General features: G+C 41.8%; 1 protein-coding gene across 2 annotated transcripts; it reads left to right on the top strand.

Annotated features, from left to right (window-relative positions):
- The first annotated feature begins 1,074 nt into the window (after positions 1-1,074).
- Positions 1,075-17,312, top strand: jade1 (jade family PHD finger 1). Of its 2 annotated transcripts, none has more exons than XM_083923930.1 (11): positions 1,075-1,164; positions 3,056-3,138; positions 4,133-4,200; positions 4,995-5,152; positions 6,528-6,712; positions 6,985-7,196; positions 8,987-9,154; positions 10,588-10,704; positions 11,511-12,116; positions 14,707-14,824; positions 15,390-17,312. In XM_083923930.1, exons 2-11 carry the CDS (start codon positions 3,090-3,092, stop codon positions 16,475-16,477), a joined length of 2,769 nt encoding a protein of 922 aa, XP_083780056.1. In that variant the 5' UTR covers positions 1,075-1,164; positions 3,056-3,089; the 3' UTR covers positions 16,478-17,312. The 2 variants fall into 2 exon arrangements, with proteins under 2 accessions (XP_083780056.1, XP_083780057.1); XM_083923931.1 differs by lacking the exon at positions 1,075-1,164 and adding an exon at positions 2,375-2,514.
- Positions 17,313-18,534: the final 1,222 nt, after the last annotated feature.

Genomic DNA, 18,534 nt, shown 5'->3' with positions numbered 1-18,534 from the left:
GGTTTACTTAACATTTCAGGACTGTACTTTGAATGATGAAATGCTTTATTGTAGCTTTTCATCATACAGTATGTGCATTTGCACAGGTTAAAACAATACAAATAACTATGGCCGTGAGTTCATTTACTTGTGTACTGTACTGCACCACATCTTAGAAATAGTACATTATAATGGCACTTTTAAATCCAATACATTGACGACAACTTCAGTTGACTTTGGAGATTCAGATTATTAACACAAAATATAAATCAACCAATAAATGCATTTTCCATTAGTGTTTTAAGATGCCTGATGACATAGTTAAAAGGCCAGAATAGTGACACTTACACATAATGCTTCGCTAATAAGCAGTTGAAGATGAATGAATGAATGAATAATTATAATGAATTGATATAGCCTGTATTATTCTGAAATAGTACTTTTACTGTTTGTAGGCTGTTTAAAGTATTTGCTTGTTATTTTGTACTTATAGGTGAATTTTTTAATGCAGTGTAGTATTTCTTCCACCATTGCTTTTACTGTTGATACTTTAAGTAAGGTTGCTAATACTTCTGTACTTGTACCTGAGTGCATGCCTTTAACTTGTAGTAATGGAGTATTTTTAAACTGAATATGAATACTTCTCCCCCCACGGGTCATTTCCTTCATAAACAGCATTTACTTTTTTGTTATTGGTGTATTGTTATTATTTAATGACCACTGTGGAAAACTTAAACCTCAAAAATTATACATAATAAAGTGGCAAAAATAGATTATTAAGGCATTTCAAATGTACTTCCTTAAACCCTATATGTTTGTGTTTTTGTTCAGTCCTTTCCCTCTGTTACCGTCTTTGTACATTTTAATTTGTGTTACTATTATTTCTACATTTAGAAATACATATTTGGTGTTGTTTTTAACTCGGGCACATGTGAGAAAAGTAATGTTTATGATGAACCTTTTTTAAATAGAAAGAAAAAGGTTATTGGTACCGGTGGGTTCAGGGGGCGTCTGCTGCCCCTCAGCGGCGCACAGGCGGAGCTGCAGCCCGGGCTGGGTAACCTCCTCCCCGGCCGCCGCTCCGTGTTTGTGTATGTGGAATGCGGGTCAAGCGGAACTCTCGGCTAAAAAACTGCGCTTCGCATCAAACTCAAAACACCGGCTTTCATCGGCCTGACGTGCTCTGTATGTACCGTCCCATTTATTACGTGTTTAAGTCATGTGCATATGTGCCAGAATGTTCTGAACGGGCTATTTTGAACGAGTTAATATTTAGTGTGGTCCGCGAGGAAAACGCGACGTCGTCATTTTAAAATGGCGCCAAAGATTAACGGTTAACCTCAGCCAGTGGCTCGCGCTCGTAACTGCCCAACGGTTACCCTGTTGGTTAGCAACACAGATAGCACAATAGCATTATTTATTTAGTTAGCGGCGTGCTATAACTATGTTTATGTTGGTTTCAAGTAGTTTGTTTGAATTTCTGACCCTTAACCTTTGACAAGATAGCTGACTGGGGACCGTTTAATTAATTGGGGGAGGCGGAGGACACTGTCACTGTAATGTAATGCAGCATCGGCTAACGCTAACTACATTATATACATACGTGTAGCGGTTCGGCTAACGAGACAGCTCATGTTGCTAACCGCTAACGTCAGCTACATTTATAACGTGCAAGGCAACGTCAAGGCCTATAAAAGGAGGCTGGGTCGCCATAAAAATAAGTGTGAGCTTTGGGGTACAACACATGCGCAGTGACATCTGGTCTGCAATTGATTGCCGAGAGGCTGAAGAGCTCGCGCACGATCATAGGACGAGAATGTGTTTTTGTTATTCCTTATTTTGATGTTATACTGTCTCCGTTCATTTAATTTATGTTATTATTACTTCTTCATTTAGAAATGGACTATCAGCATTGTTTATAACTTTGGAACATGTAAGAAAAGTAATGTTTACAATGATTTTTTCCAATAGCATTTTATGGGGAAATAACATGTGGGTGTTCGAGACGAACACTTTTTTTTGGTATCCCAACCTCTTTCCGTTAGCCTTGGTTGCATAATGGCAGGGGGGGGGGGGTAGCTCAGGCTAATGTTAGCCAGTTAGCATTTTGCAGGTTGATTCAAAAAATGCAACACCACGTGGTTTGATTGAATGCTAAATGAGATCACATTGTAAATAAACAATATTGCCTTTGTGTTGTGTTGCTATGTTGCCGGGGTAACAGTAACCACTACGCTGGTTTAGCATGCAAGCTAAAATTAGCAGCTAGTTAGCCAGCCGATGCATTCTGGTGGCTGTCTGCTCGAAAGTAGGGGCGTCACACAGACAAGCTCGCCGTTAGCCTAGCCTGCTAAGTATGGGTTGGCATCTTCTCCCTCTTGAGCACGCTGGCGGCATATTTACACCCGTCGGGAGTTGTAAAGTCCCTGGCTGCTGATGTTTTTACACGCTACAAGCTGAATTTACAGCGCTGGTTGTTTCCCGTCTGTGTTGCATGTGGTTACTTCTGGTAGTCAACACTGAATAGTGACTGTGGTATGTATACGCATCCTGAGCTGCAGGGTTGTTGTTGTGGTGACAGATCCGCGAGGAAACTGTAATACTGGCAATGTTTTGCCGATTTGTACCTGTTTATGTCCAAAACATGGCTTTTCAGTAGCCTGAGAAACTTGATGCATTTCATAGCAGGTTAATGTTTGAATTCAGAAGATGTGCAAGTGACTGCAGGGTTAATATGCAGATTGTTTTGGCTTGAAAACTGGATCTTAATTCAGCACATTAACTGTTTCGGCATTGCTTGAACGTATCAATAATGTCTACATGCATGTGTCATGAGTATGCTTACTTGTGGTGGAAACTTTATGTATAACTCCATCATTTCCATGTTTTCTAAAGTTGCTTATGTGTTGCTCATCAAGTATGCCAGGGTTTAATTAATTAGACTCTGATCCTAACATGCCATAACGTCAAGTCAGTTTTTGTGTCAGGCTTTCTTTATCTTATTCCCTAATGTTACTGTTTTGTTTCTGCCGTCAATCCTTCCTGTAACTTAACCTCCTGTCTGATTTGTGTGAAGTGTCCCTACGCCGGAGCTCCGCAGACAGACGAAGATGAAGAGAAGCAGGCACCCCAGCAGCAGCGACGACTCCGACAATGGAAGTAAGCAAAACATTGTCTCTGCTGACTCATTCATACTGAGTCCAAATATAGACATTGAATTAGGTCAAGCTCAACTCTGCCACCCTCCGCAGATTCACAAGTGAAAGTTCAAATCTGCAGAGGAAATGCCAGTTGTTATCCTTAAATATTAGGAGTTGTTACATTTTTGTTGTTTTCATCTGTACATGTCAATTCTTTGTCCGAGTAGTTGTTCTTACCCAAAACAATGTATCTTCCGCCTTGTAACTGTCCATGTCAGTAAATGTACACTTCATGTTCAGAAAGGAAACCAAGAGTGAGGAAAGGAAAGAAGGGCGGCAGATGGACAAAGATTAAGGAACAGAAAAGGAAGGTCTACAGTCTGAGAGACAGGCGACAGAGTAGGGACACTTGGACCTTTAAAGATATCCTGGCAGGTCAGACAGACAGGCTCAAATCTGACATCGGTGAATCATTTCACAAACACTCTGTAGCGTTTGCTTCATCCCCTACAAAATCTCAGACAGGTGGGGTTTTACCGCATCGTATAAATGGTCGGGGTTATTTGTTAATTTTGGAAAACCACCTAAATGTGATGCTGCTTCCCTGTGATTCTTATCTATCTTATGCCATCTGGTGTTAAAACAAACCCTAAGCTCTTACTGGAAAGTGCTTTTTTATCTAAGGTCTGATTCTGGGTTTTGTTTGGCGAAAAGTTAAATGTGTTAATGAAACAATCCTTTCGGATTTTGTGGTCCTACATGTTGTGAAAATGACAGTTTTGGTCACATGAGGTGCTTTCAAATGCCAAAGGAGTGCTACTGAATGTTAAAGAAATTAAATTGAAAATGTCAGTTGCACCATTTTTGACTATACAAATGAGCTTTGCATGTGTTTCTTAAAGTTTCCTCGGTGGGGGGAAATCCATACGTTTGTGCGTTCGTCAAAGCAGCAGCAGCAGCCAAAGGAGGCATGCAGGGATGTCTGACACCCACTTGTGTTGTTTCTCCTCCAGGTAACTCTACATGTTGGTCGCAACATTCATCACAGCACAGGAGGGGGACCGGGCAGAAACCCTCTGAGGTATGTCCGCCTAAAAACTCTTTATCATGGTGGTGTGTGGGGGGGGATCAGAAGTTGATGAACATATGTATAGGTCGTCCACTGCTGTCATGTTTTTGTTTTGATCAAATTTGAAAAATGGCGCCTGCAAAAATACTTGTTTAAAGAGTCTTCACATGTCACAGTCTTCCACGTCGTATGGAAGGGTGGTCGGTATAGAAATATAGCTGCTCTTATCTACTGTACAGTCTGTGGACTTAGTACCTGCAGGCCACTGTACACTCCCTCTGACCAGCAGCCAATCGTGTGTGTGTGTGTGTGTGTGTGTGTGTGTGTGTGTGTGTGTGTGTGTGTGTGTGTGTGTGTGTGTGTGTGTGTGTGTGTGTGTGTGTGTGTGTGTGTGTGTGTGTGTGTGTGTGTGTGTGTGTGTGTGTGTGTGTGTGTGTGTGTGTGTGTGTGTGTGTGTGTGTGTGTGTGTGTGTGTGTGTGTGTGTGTGTGTGTGTGTGTGTGTGTCACACATTCTGCAGTTCACAAGTCCTTCATCTTCAGATGAGCCAAAAATACAGTTCTGCAGAGTAATGCTGCAGTTTTTTTAGAGTGATTAATCTTACAGATGTTTTCCAGATGAAATCATTAACGCTGATATACCAGTGTGCTGGAAGCCAAAATGTGGCAATATGATGAGAAACCACAGCAGACTTATTCCTCTGACAGCTGTCAAACAACAATAACAAACATTTCCCCCTCTACAGTCTGTAATGGCTCACATTAACACAGTGCTCGCACTAAAGCTGTTTTCATGCGACTGCTGCAGGTTTTCAGGACCGACCTGATCACCGCTATGAAGGTGCACGACTCGTACCAGCTGAACCCGGAGGACTACTACGTCCTTGCCGACCCGTGGAGGCAGGAGTGGGAGAAGGGGGTCCAGGTTCCCGTCAGCCCTCAGTCCATCCCGCAGCCTGTCGCCAGGTAGGACAAAAGAAAAGGCCGCTTTGAGTCATTCTGAGAAAGTCACGAGTGGGAAAAACAGGAGAGTTTAGATGTCACTGCTTTGTGTAGAGACACAGGTGGACTCTGACTTGATGGCCCCTGGGCACAGACATGCAAAAGGCCCCCTCACTGTCTTTCTTACACAGGGACAAGACAGACTTTGTCATGCTTTAGCCTCTTTTTTGTTATTGTTTTGTGTGTCTTTCTAGTTGTTATGCATCTTCTGTTGGTGGTGGTTTTGTCTCTTTGTGGTTGTTTTGTCCCTTTTTGTAGTTATTTTGTGTATGTGTGGTGGTTTTTTGTCTCTTTGTGATTATTTTGCAACACTGTAGTTATTTTTAGGGCTGGGACTTTAACGCGTTAATTACGATGAATTATTTACAGAATAAATAACGCCATTAATCACAATTTATTTTTGCACTCAGTGCACAGACAACGCTGAACACGCTGCAGCTAATGTTAGCACAGACAGCGCTCCTGAGGGACTGTCATTAGTTGATGGATCATTTTTGTTTCTGTGTGCTTGAAAACAAGGAGTAAAAGCACTCTGTTAAACTGTTTATTTTATGCCAAGCATCATTCATTCAAGCATATTATTCTAAATATTTTTGCAATGTTAGGTTTTCACTTTTCTTGAATATACCGTACTAAGCACTGTTTTATTTTTTATAATATATTAAGTCATATATCAAAATCCATTTAAATTGAAAAATGTTGCTACTTGTGTCAAATATTGATATGCGATTAATCGCAATGAATTAATTACAAAGCCTCTAATTAATTAGATAAGTCTTTTTAATTGTGTCCCACAACTAGTTATTTTGTGTCCCTTTGTGGTTCTTTTGCCCCTTTTGTAGTTATTTTGTCCCCTTTGTGGTTGTTTTGCCCCTTTTTTAGTTATTTTGTGTCTCTTTGTGGTTGTTTTGCCCCTTTTTTAGTTATTTTGTGTCTCTTTGTGGTTGTTTTGCCCCTTTTTTAGTTATTTTGTGTCTCTTTGTGGTTGTTTTGCCCCTTTTTTAGTTATTTTGTGTCTCTTTGTGGTTGTTTTGTGTCTCTTAGTTAGTAGTTATGTTGTGTGTCTTTGTAGTCTTTTAGTCTTTATTTGTGATTAATTTGATTTTTTGGTGGCCATTTTGTGGTTATTGTGTCCTTTTGCGTCTCTTTATAGTCATTTAATGTCTCTTTGAGATCTTTTAGTCTTCCTTTGTTATCATTTTGTAGTTATTTTGTGTACTTGCGTGTCTTTGTAATCCTTTTATGTGTCCTTTGTAGTTGGTATGTGTCTGTTTTGATTGTTATGGCACAAAATGTCTCATTCATGTAATGAACACCACGTATTTGCTGCGCTGTGCAGGGTGTTGGTGGAGAAAGGAAAGGAGGTCATGTTCATTAGGCCAAAGAAGTTGATCCGGACGTCGGGCACAGAGGCGCTGGGCTACGTGGACATCCGGACGTTGGCGGAGGGGATGTGCCGCTACGACCTGAGCGAGGAGGACGTGGCCTGGCTGCAGACCGCCAACGAGGAGTTTGCTGTTATGGGTGAGTCACAGAACTGATGTTTGAACGGAGGGAGATGATTTGGCAAAAGGCTGGTCGTCATTTTGTAGGTATAACTCAGAAATTGGATTATTTAGAAACATGATGAATTAGCTGAAAAGTCATTGCTGTTGATAAATTTAACACCCTGGATGAAATAGTTATTTTAGTGTATCTTCATGTAAGATGCAGACATGGACGGAAGTTTTTTCATGACAGCAAAAGAAACTTGATTAAAAAAAACAGTAAACCTTTCTTCTCCTCGACTTTTGCAGCCATGCCTCCGCTGGACGAGCTCACCATGGAGCGTGTGATGGAGGAGTTTGAGCACCGCTGTTACGAAAACATGACGCACGCCACGGAGACGGAGGAGGGGCTGGGCATCGAGTATGACGAGGACGTGGTGTGTGACGTCTGCCGGTCACCTGACGGGGAAGACAACAACGAGATGGTGTTCTGCGACAAGTGCAACATCTGCGTTCACCAGGTCAGAGGTCATTCGAAATGCAGAGACTAAAATATAATTCAAAATAATAATAATAATAGTTACTTTATTTATGAAGCAATTTTTGATTACTTTATACAAGAGCATCAGCTGAATATCTCAATGATTGGACCACAGTGGAATTTGTTCTGACATTTTTCCACCTTAAAAACAATCAAATTGCACCTTTAATGCCTCTAATAAACTCACAGAAAAACATGGTAAAATCACTATGAAGTTACTGAAAATGCTTTTTAGGCTTTTATGGCAACCACTGCTTAAAATGACTTCAGACACAATAAAGACTGATTTAATTATTTTTTAATAATTCAATTCAATTCAATTCAATTCAAAAAACTTTATTTGTCCCCGGGGGGCAATTCAAGGCACACAGAGCAGCAAATCACGACAGTGCAATTATACAAAAAACATTTTAACCTAACACAAGAATAAAGTGTAAAAGAAGAGTAAGTGTCAGGATGTTAGTGTGTTAGTACAGGTTAGATACAGAGAACAGACATGTGAACGGGTGTATAAGATGTAAACAATGTAAACATGCAGTAGACTGTTGAAACAGGTATAAACAGAACTGTAGTGCAGAGAAGATATAAGTGGACAGTGATCGGATTCAGATGAGGTCAGACATGATACATGTGTGTAATGAGCAGACGTAAACAGAACTATAGTGCAGTAATAGAGTATAAATATAATATACAACTATAAGCTAGATAATAAAGTGATAGTGGTGCATGGCAGGAAAACAGCAGTCTAAATATATGCTAGCTCTGTGTAACAGATGAATACTGAAGAATAAAGTGACCATAGTGCTGTGATGGATCCAATATAGACCTGATAGACAGAATAAAGTGGAGTAGTGCATTAATACCATAAATTAACATAACTAACAGAATCAAATGGACCAGTAAGAACAGAGTAACAGAATAAGTCCGGTGTGAACATAATAACAGTATAAATAAGTAAGTGGAGTAGTGCAACAGACCGGAGTAACATTATAAACAGAGTAAATAAGTGGAGTAGTGCAACAGTCCAGTAACATTATAAACAGAGTAAATAAGTGGAGTAGTGCAACAGTCCAGTAACATTATAAACAGAGTAAATAAGTGGCGTAAATAAATCGTAAATAAGACAAACATAAAGCAGTAATAATCAATGAAATGTGTAAGTGGAGCCTCTGGTTTATTTGCAATAAAAATAAAAACATGGAAAAAATAAAAAGATATGAGTTATAACAATCTGTACATTTAAAGGTAATTACTTGGATCTTGGGGAATGCAAACAAATGTTGCAAAACAACTAGAAACTGCAGGGGCATGTAAAAGAAATATCTCCCCGTAGTGGCTCCACAGCCGCCACATCGCTGTTTGGGAGGATTTTTACAGAGAAAAGGATGCAGACATTTGTTCTTCCACCTAGATGGTGTTTCCTGTGAAAAGAGTTTTGCTGATTTCCATAAAGATCAAAGTAAGAAGTGTAGTAGTAGGAGTATAGTGTAAAGACTAGTAGTCAAAGCAACCAAACAGTGATACCTTTGGAGCACTTACAGATTTAATTTGTCTCGTTAAGATTGCTTCGCTGGGGTAAAGAAGCAAAATCTAAACTTGTGTCACATGTCAGATGAGTTGTTGCTCTGGTGTCATCTGACACACTCACAAACACACACACACACACACACACACACACACACACTTTCTCTGCCTCTTCATTTCCTGCTGTATTGATTTCCGATGCTGTCTGGTAGCTGAGTCGCCCTCTCTGCTTGCGTTTCTCACCAGGCGTGTTACGGCATCCAGAAAGTCCCAAAGGGCAGCTGGCTTTGTCGGATCTGCGCCCTCGGCATCCTGCCAAAGTGCCAGCTGTGTCCCAAGAAGGGGGGCGCTATGAAGCCGACCCGAAGTGGGACCAAGTGGGTCCATGTCAGCTGTGCCTTGTGGATCCCAGAGGTGAAGATAAAACCGACCTGTTTACAGTTTTCATGTCAAATCTTTATTTGAGCTGCAATGATTTATCGATTAGTTGTCTACAGTGAAATTAATCGGCAACTATTTTGGTAAGCGATTAATCATTTAGAGTACCGTATTTTCCCGACAACAAGTCACACTTTTTTTCGTGGTTTGACTGGTCCTTCGACTTATATATTAAAACATATTATTTCACACGTTCGTTATTTTCACACTAACAGCCGTGAGAGAGCGCGCTAGGCTTGTGTGCCAGAATCTGCTTCTCCTGCTACTCCTATTTCTCCTGTACCGCTGAAGATGATAACGGTAGTTGAGCAGCAGAAAGAAAGCTTGGCGTGAGCAAGAAACTTGTGAGGGACTAAAAGCTTGATGGCCACAGCAAGAGGAACAAGTTCACAAATGGGTGCTTGAGCAACGTGCTGCTGAACGGTGCAGTTACGTCGCCATGCCCAGGTAGTTGCCAAGGCGATGAAATGTCTGTTCTTGGTCTCCGACTTTATAAAATAAATTTACCCCAAAAATGTGACTTAGTCCAGTGTGACGTATACAGTATAATTTATTTTATTTTTGCATTATGCATTTTTTAGCTGGTGCGACTTATTGTCTGGAAAATACGTTCATTTTTTTCATGAAAAAAATCAAAATTCTCTGATTTCTGCTTCTTAAATGTGAACATTTTCTGGTTTCTTTCCTCCTCTGTGACGGTAAACTGAAAATCTTCGAGTTGTGGACAAAACAAGACGTTTGAGGACGTCCTCTTGTTCTTTTTGTTTAACACTGATCCACATTTTTCACTATTTTCTGACATTTTATGGACCAAACTTCTAATCAATTAATGGAGGAAATGATTGACAAATGAATCCATAATGAAAGAAATTACTTGCAGCTCTAGATATATTTGTGTTTTTGATGCACTATTACAGTACTGTGAATCGTTAAAGCGCAAATTTAACTTTCTATTTGACCAGAAATTCAACATGGAAATAATCTTAAAATGCAATTGCAGCCATTTAAGTTTTTAATCTCATCATTAACCTTGATTTAAATGACTTTCAAATTGGTAAATAATTTATTTTGCAGATGAAAAAGACGATCCATCAATTTTTACTCTCCAAAATACAACTTAAACTAGAAGCTGGGGTAATTCACATGAAGCTGTCTCCTCTTCTTTATGAAATAATCAAATACTTGTTTGCACCAAAACATGTGTCAGATGTCATGTTTTTGTTATTTATTGAACCAAACACCAACAACACACAGACACTGGAGGTTGGAGGTTGAATTTACTGGAGCGTTAATCACTGAACGTTTCTGCACATGTGTTGAAGATCTAAGACTCTGTGTGTGTACACGTGTCGGTCTGTTTGCATTTGAACACACACGTGACCCCGTTGTTTGTTAAACGTGTGTTGCAGGTGAGCATCGGGAATCCAGAGAAGATGGAGCCGATTACCAACGTGTCCCACATTCCCAGCAACAGATGGGCTCTGATCTGCTGCCTGTGCAAAGAGAAGGCCGGCGCGTGTATACAGGTAGAGTCCCCACTCACATTTCACCCCCACAACGCACAAACAAAGACATTCAATGAGACGTGAAGAGCAACGCGTGAACCAGCAGTGATTTCACTCAGCAATGATTTCACTCAGCAGGTTGGATCAGTGTTTGTCCATATGTCCCAGAAATGTGTTTGTGTCAAAATGTGTCTTTTGTTTCTGGCCCCTAAAAGGTCTTAAATAGACTATACTGATTTGAATGTGTGCAAAGTTTGTCACTAAAAAGGCGCGGAGCTCCGCGGCCGGCTTGCACTGCTCTTTCAGCGGCCAACAGGTGGCGGTGGTAGTGGGTAGTGCCGGATTATGAATTTCTCAGTGAGGGAGTAGATGTGCTTCTGGTCCCTTCTCTGAGTTTATTTTTTGTGGGAATACCACGTTAAACAAAATATGAATTATGTAACGTATCTGGAGGGTAACGTCAGAAAAGTAAAACATCATCATCATTATATCTTTAATGTTGGCAGTTAGTTCGGCTGTGCAATCGGAAGCGATGCATGTATGAAATAAGGATAATATGTATAACAATATTTTTGGGTGAGATTGCAGTTGTTTTAACAAGTAAGGGATAAGGCCTGACAATGTTTCTCATTATCAGGTATTAATATACGACATGGAGGCCCAGACCGTCGTTCATTAATACGCACAAAAAGATTATCATTTTTTTATTTGGTAACTTGTTCCTGGAGCTGTTTTACCACCATGTGTGTGAGAGAGTTGGAATGTAGTATGGTTGAAATAGTTTTCAATGAGTTTCGTGTTTAACAATGTTCTGTTTGTCGCTGTAGTGCTCAGCGAAAAACTGTCGGATTGCCTTTCATGTGACGTGCGGCCTCCATGCCAGCCTGGAAATGAACACCATCCTCGCCGAGGACGACGAGGTCAAGTTCAAGTCCTACTGCCCCAAACACTCTGGGCTGGAGGGGGGCGAGTCCAGGTACAGAGACTCGGGAGGCGAGGATGAGGAGAAGGAGAGCGCTGGAGACCGGAAGGGCAAGAGGAGAGGCAGGGTGAGAGGGGAGGAAGACGCCGCCTCCTCCTCTTCATCTTCCTACGTAGCTCCGCAGCTCATCGACAGAGCGCCAAGCGATCTGGAGTTGCTCACCAGCCGCCAGCAGGAGAAGAGAGTCAGCATGCGCAAGCTGAAGCTGCAGGAGATGGAGGAAGAGTTCTACCAGTTTGTGGAGGTGGAGGAGGTGGCCAGTCACCTGAAGCTGCTGCCGGAGGTAGTTGACTTCCTGTTCCAGTACTGGAAACTGAAGCGCAAAGCCAACTTCAACCAGCCACTCCTCACGCCCAAGAAGGACGAGGAGGAGAGCTTGGCGCGCCGCGAGCATGAAGTGCTGCTGCGACGCCTGCAGCTCTTCACGCACCTGCGACAGGACCTGGAGAGGGTAGGTTTCTACTTCACCAAAGTTCACAGGAGCGCAGTGACGAGACGGACGCAGTGACCACAGAAACGGCTTTTAAAAATGAAATAAATTCTGAGTGCAGTGCAAAAGTTTGCTTCTTTGTAGAAAAGATTTATTCACCTTACAGCAGAAAAAGAGACATGGCAGAGGCAGAAAAGAGCAAGAAATATTTCAAATAAGGTATTTTAAGTGCAAATATTACGATAAGATTGTATAGATTACAACACCTTTGAACCATTGACCCATACAATACGATTCATAATGTCCTGATTTGGATTAAATATTGTTTCAATAAGGGACATTTGGCTTTCAAAACCAATTTTTCTTGGATGTGAAAAAGATTCTCTGAAAACAAATCTGTCAGTCTCTGTTGCATTTTAAAAATTATTAATGTATACATCCAAAATTCTCCCCAACCAGATGCATTAATGTAGTTTATATTGAACATGATTAACAAAAGTGCAACTCTACAGTCGCCAACATTTAACCTCACTTTAGAGCATTATTTAGGCCAACATGGATTCCTTAGGCCCAGTTCAGACCAATGATTCGCAACGTGACGAAACTGATGTAGAGGGTTGCAGGTAAAAGTTGCAGCGATGTGAACTGACCCGTCTCGTCTGGACTCAAACCGCCAGCAACTCAACTTGTCAAATCCGCAGCAGCTGGATTTAGAACGTAACACAATCACCTGTTTGAACAGCCAATCAAGTCTTAGCAAAGTCCGCCGGTCAAGTCACTGACAAACTGTCATGTCAGCTGGTGGAAAAGGCCGTTATTGTGTGTGTGTGTGTGTGTGTGTGTGTGTGTGTGTGTGTGTGTGTGTGTGTGTGTGTGTGTGTGTGTGTGTGTGTGTGTGTGTGTGTGTGTGTGTGTGTGTGTGTGTGTGTGTGTGTGTGTGTGTGTGTGTGTGTGTGTGTGTGTGTGTGTGTGTGTGTGTGTGTGTGTGTGTGTGTGTGTGTGTGTGTGTGTGTGTGTGTGTGTGTGTGTGTGTGCGATCGAGAGGAAAAGAGAGAGGAGCGAGCAATACAATAAATGAGAGCGAGTGCAGTAATCCAGAACAATTTCATCTCTATAGAAATGCAGCTGTAGGGAGTTTCTCACTATCTCTGTCCTCATATTTTATAATGCTACAAATTATGTCCAGCTACGAAAAAGAGAAAGGAAGTACACAGAGGCGTTGCTATGGAGATGATACACCGTCACGCCTTGTCTCACAGGTGTGAACCGGCCGGTTGCAGACCGGCAAGTTTCATCTCGTCTCGTGATGAATCTTTGGTCTGAACTGGGCTTTAGGTCTTCTAGTTTCATATGATACCAAGAAAAGAAATATTTTGGATTTCATAAATCAATATCAGATCATTTGAATGAAAATAGATTTGAATTTGAATAGATTGAATTTGATTTTTTAACCCAGCCCTGTTACTTCAATCCTAAGGCCATCAGGGAGCCCGAAACTTTTCTTTTCGGTTCAGAAAGGGACATTTTGTGTTGTGTTTATGTTGACTAGTTGTGTGTTTAGGCGGAAGTGGCTAAATGTGAAATAGAAAGCCAGTTTTTATGCTCAGTTTGTGCAACTTTGCTAGAAAATTAAATATCCGCTGGGGCAATTTGCAGACATTTGGAGTGGGCCCGCAGCTTAATCCATAAAATAAATTGTGCAAATATTTATACAGCTCTCGTTAGTCCAGTAGTGAAGTATAGCAAGAGTCATACTGAACCAAGCAGCTAGAGTGTATGAACTGAAATGGAACTAAGTACACATAATAGAAGTGTAATCTAAATGATTAAACTAAATCATTATGCAGGGTTCATACAGATGCTTCAAGTCTTCTTTTTCAAATTTGAGTAACGTGAATTTAGAGATAAAAGGCACAATTTCAGGTGCCGGATCCATATTCAACAGAAGGATCCAAGAGAAAAAAGCGTTAGTGAGCGGCTTGCTACATAGCTGCGTTCATCTCATCCCTGGAAGCCTCCATGTTGTTTACACTGAACAGTCGCTTCTCGTTGCGTCACACTTCAAGCCGCCTCTAAACCAACAGTGATTGGTTCGGTCGATTGGTAACTTGCGGTGGAGAAAATTTTGAGGTTTTCCAGACTGACCTGTGAGTAAAATACAATGGAGTTCAGAGATCAGGATGGTCTCACGAGGCTATGAATTTCAATGTTTCAATTTTCAAGTAAAGTGCTTGAAAATGCTTGAAATAGTATCTGCATTTCTTTCACAACAAATAGCTATAGAGGAGAAATAAAATAAGTCAGAGGATGAAATGAAAACGTGAAATAATATTTTCTTTAGTATGTATGTATTCGTAGAAATATATTATTTTACCACAGCTGTAAGGTGCTGAAAAAGACCTTGAAAGTGCTTGAATTTGACCTTTGAAAAGGTGAGAAAAAAAGAGAGAAATCCCCGGCACAGTTGTAACAGTTGAAGTGTGTTTGATGTTTTTGTTTTAAAAAGATTTTCACTTCACATAGATCTAAAACAGAGAACAGCAGCAGATCATCAGTTTTCCAGAAGCTGGAGGATGTTGATCTAAGTTCTTGACGATCTGTTGCTCCTCAGGTGCGTAACCTGACCTACATGGTGACTCGGAGGGAGAAGATGAAGTGCTCCATGTGGAGAGTCCAGGAGCAGATCTTCCAGCACCAAGTTCGACTGCTCGACCACGAGCTTCTCACGGGTGAGTCCGCAAGACGAGGGCAAGATCCACAAATCATATCGACGGGCTTGGGTCTGTCCGCCGGTTTGTGTGGTAGAACAAGTAGGAAACTCCCAACAGCCAATTCTGTTACTGTTCTGTTATTTAAGTTGTTAATTTCTGGTTTGACAAAACAACATTTAAGGTAATGGAAAACTGACAAGCCGAGTCACTGATTCATCCACGCCACTTGAAAAAAGACACTAAAATGCACAAGTCAGTAATAATTTTCGAAATACCTAGAAAAAAAAAATACATCAAACTCAAAGTAAGAGCTAAAAAGAATTAAACCTACAACCATAGGCTTATAGATTTTTTTTTAACAAAGGCTTTCTGTCCTATTTGGAGAAAATATAAAAACATTCTCTAATTCAGGAGACGCAACTCCATTAGCATCAAACTGAATTAGCCTTTTATCACTGCGACGTGAGTTGGAGTTTGCGGGGTCGCTCTACTTCAGCAGCAGCCGAGTCGGCTACTTTTTAATGAAACTGAGAGTCAGTAGAGGATTTTTGTGCTGATTTTGTACCACTTGTGTCTGTTGCAGGTGATCCTTCAGCGAAGGATTTGGAGAAGCTCTTCTCTCTGGACTGGTTATCCTCTCAGGGCTCCCAGTCTGGCTCCTCCTGGAGTCACTCTGGACTAAAAACCAAACGAGGATCTTTAAAGCAGGAAAAAAGGAAAAGTGGCGACAGGAAAGGCCTCTGCGACTCCCCGCACACTCACAAGAAGGACAATCTGAGCAAACCACTCGAGACAAAGGACAGTAAAGGCTCCAGAATCAAAGAGTCTGAGCCTGCTGAGGACGCGAGCGACGCCAAAGTCCAGAACTCTGACATGAGCCAGGAGACTCAGTTCCAAAAGCTTCAGAAGCCCGAAGTGGTTCAAGAAACGATCACTGTAAAGCTGCACAAACCCGAGAGCAGGAAAGGCCCCAGGAGGGAGGCCCCGGGGCCCGAACAAGAGACACTGGCCAGACGGAAACGAGACAACGACCACGAACAGGAGGAGAGGAGGAGGAAGAGGAGGAGCGATTTGAAGGAGAGCTTCCCCAGCACGGTGAAGAGCAAGTTCGGGTCAAAACACCTGGAGAAAACGGTGTCCATCAGGCTGGTCGATATCAGGAATTCTGACAACGACGACTACTTCACGGACGAAGGAATGACCAAAAGAAGCCCCGTCTCTCTGGACGTGACAACCAACACTAAACTCAACAGAGCCGGCGAGGTCTCGGATGCCGTCGCCGCCAACAAAGCCAACGGCTGGCAGAGAAAAGCTCCAGCGAACGGCTCACACACAACCAGCAGACATGTGGGCGGACATCTTAGAAGCTGGGGGAAGTTCAGGATCCCGAAGAGGAGCGATAAGCCTCTGACGGCGACCATGAAGGAGCCGGAGGAAGAGGACCGCAAGCCGCTGCTGCGGCCGCTGACCAACACCCCCGAGCCGTCGTACCCCAGGACCAGACTCCGCACAGGGACTGAGAGCGACAGCTACGCCTCTGACTCCAAACCAAGCGACGGCGAGATGGAGCCATGCTTGAAACGATGCCACTCCCACCAGCTGAGGGGCGACTCGTCTCTCGGCCGGCGCTACGGGTCTGACATCATCCGCCGAGGCGTGCTGGCCTCCTGATGGCGGGGCAACACTTTGAAAAATAAGCTGCACTGTGTTAGTCGGAAAAGAACGACGTTCGCTATTTGTACCTTTTTATTTTTCTCGATGAATCATAAAACGCCTAGATAAAAAAAAAACAGAGCTGATATTTATTTTTTATTTGTAACATATTGTAAATCTGGGAAATATTTGACTTTATTTAGAGCTAGTTTTTATTTTTCTTCCTTTTTAAAAGTAGAAAGATGTCAAGTTGCCACTTAAACGCTCTACGCTCAGATATTTACAAGCAAAAGCATCAACAAGGGAGAAATTGTGATTGTTGCTTGGGACCATAAGCTTGCAATGTAGTTTGTTTTTGACATAGTATTAAACTCTGTTGCACTTAGTCGAAAAAAGCTGGCCGGTGATCTTCATCTGGTCTGCGAGATAGCACTCTAGGTCTTTTTTTTATTCAAGCTTCATCCGATGTTAACAGCTACAAACAGGAAGTCAAACGACTCTTTAATCGCTATTTAAACTCCGGCTGTCGTCACTTCTTCAGTCTGCAATCGTTGAACATTGTTGAACTGGGAAAACCACAAATTCAGAATGACGTGTGACTCGTCTCCAGTCACCAGAACTTAAGTGTAATTGAACTGCGATCGTATCGTATCCATCATGTGCCTAACTTTTATTTGAAGCGTTTGCACTACAAGAGGACGGCACAGGTGTGAGGTATGAGTAGAGTTATTTTTACACTGAATAATTTAAAAAGCGTTTTGTACCCTCGGCCGCTGCTGTACTACTGTTATGCAAAATGAAACTTGTTCTTGTCTTTGTCTTAAAGAGGAATAAAAACTCTGGAGGACTTAAAGTCTGTGATCCGTGTATGATTCATCTTTTTCAGGAACTCCCTGCGTTACATGAATTCATTCAAACTAGCAACCTTTCCAGTGAAAAAGCAAATGTTATTCTAAGGAGGCCTCTCATCTTTAAGAATACCTATCTTTTCTTTTTTTCAGATGAAAAGAGTTGTTGATTGATCAGATCAGATCTTTCTAGTACCCTACTTTGAGAAAATCTTTTTAGTTGTTTTTTTATATAAATGAAGACAGTTTTCAAAGTAGGTGGACAGGAAGTTTTCCTAAATAAAATAAAGATGGCAACATTTTCTGCGTATGATGTAGAGTCTTTGCTGTGCACATTAAGCGTTCTGAGGCCCTTATCTGACCATATGCAAAACGTAGGATCGGTGCAGGAAGGGAGAAGCGCAGAATTATTTAAAATTGGGGCTAGGGTCGAAGCCCTGTGTGAGCCGTACTGCTTCAGGAACTGGATCCAGATTTTAATGAGATTGGTGAATGGGCAGTTATGGGGAGCTGTGAGCAAATCGTAGAGTGCAAAGAGCAGGAGGAAGATTTTATCTCAATATGAGCCCAGGGTGGGCAGACCTCTGCCACTTCACGGCAGAGCCAATATAAAAGTTTATTGATGTTGCAAGCCCAGAAATAGAGGCGGAAACTAGGGAGTGCTAGTCCCCCTTCAGGTTTAGGGAGTTGAAGAATATGTTTTTTGATATGGGCTGGTTGATTCTGCCAAATAAAGACGTTAAGTTGTTGGTCCAGGTTAGTGAAGAATGATTTGTTAAGACAAATTGGGAGGTGTTGAAAAAGGTACAGAAACTGGTAAAATTACCATCTTAATAAGATTAACCCGGCCTGGAAGGGACAGAGGGAGGTCGGCCCATCTAGACCAGTCTGACCTGCATTTATCCAATAGTGGCTGGAAGTTCTTTTGAAAAAGGTCCCTTAAGGAGCTGGTGACAAACACCGTCAGCTGTTTTAAAGGGGAATGTGGATTGTGGGAGTGATCTTGACAAGTTGTTGACAAAGAATAACTCACTTTTCTGAATATTCCATTTATAACCCAATAGGTGTCCAAACTGATTCAGGATTGATAAAACTGGGGGGAGGGAGGATGTGGGGTTTAAAAATAAATAAGAGAAGGTCAGCACATAAGGAGAGTTTGTGGACCAGGCCAAAACAAGGGATGACTTCAAACTCATTCTGGGTTCTAAGCCAGATGGCTAATGGCTA

Source organism: Echiichthys vipera (assembly GCF_963691815.1).
Source record: "Echiichthys vipera genome assembly, chromosome: 12".
NCBI lineage: Eukaryota > Metazoa > Chordata > Actinopteri > Perciformes > Trachinidae > Echiichthys > Echiichthys vipera.
This window is presented reverse-complemented; position numbering and strand designations above follow the sequence as displayed.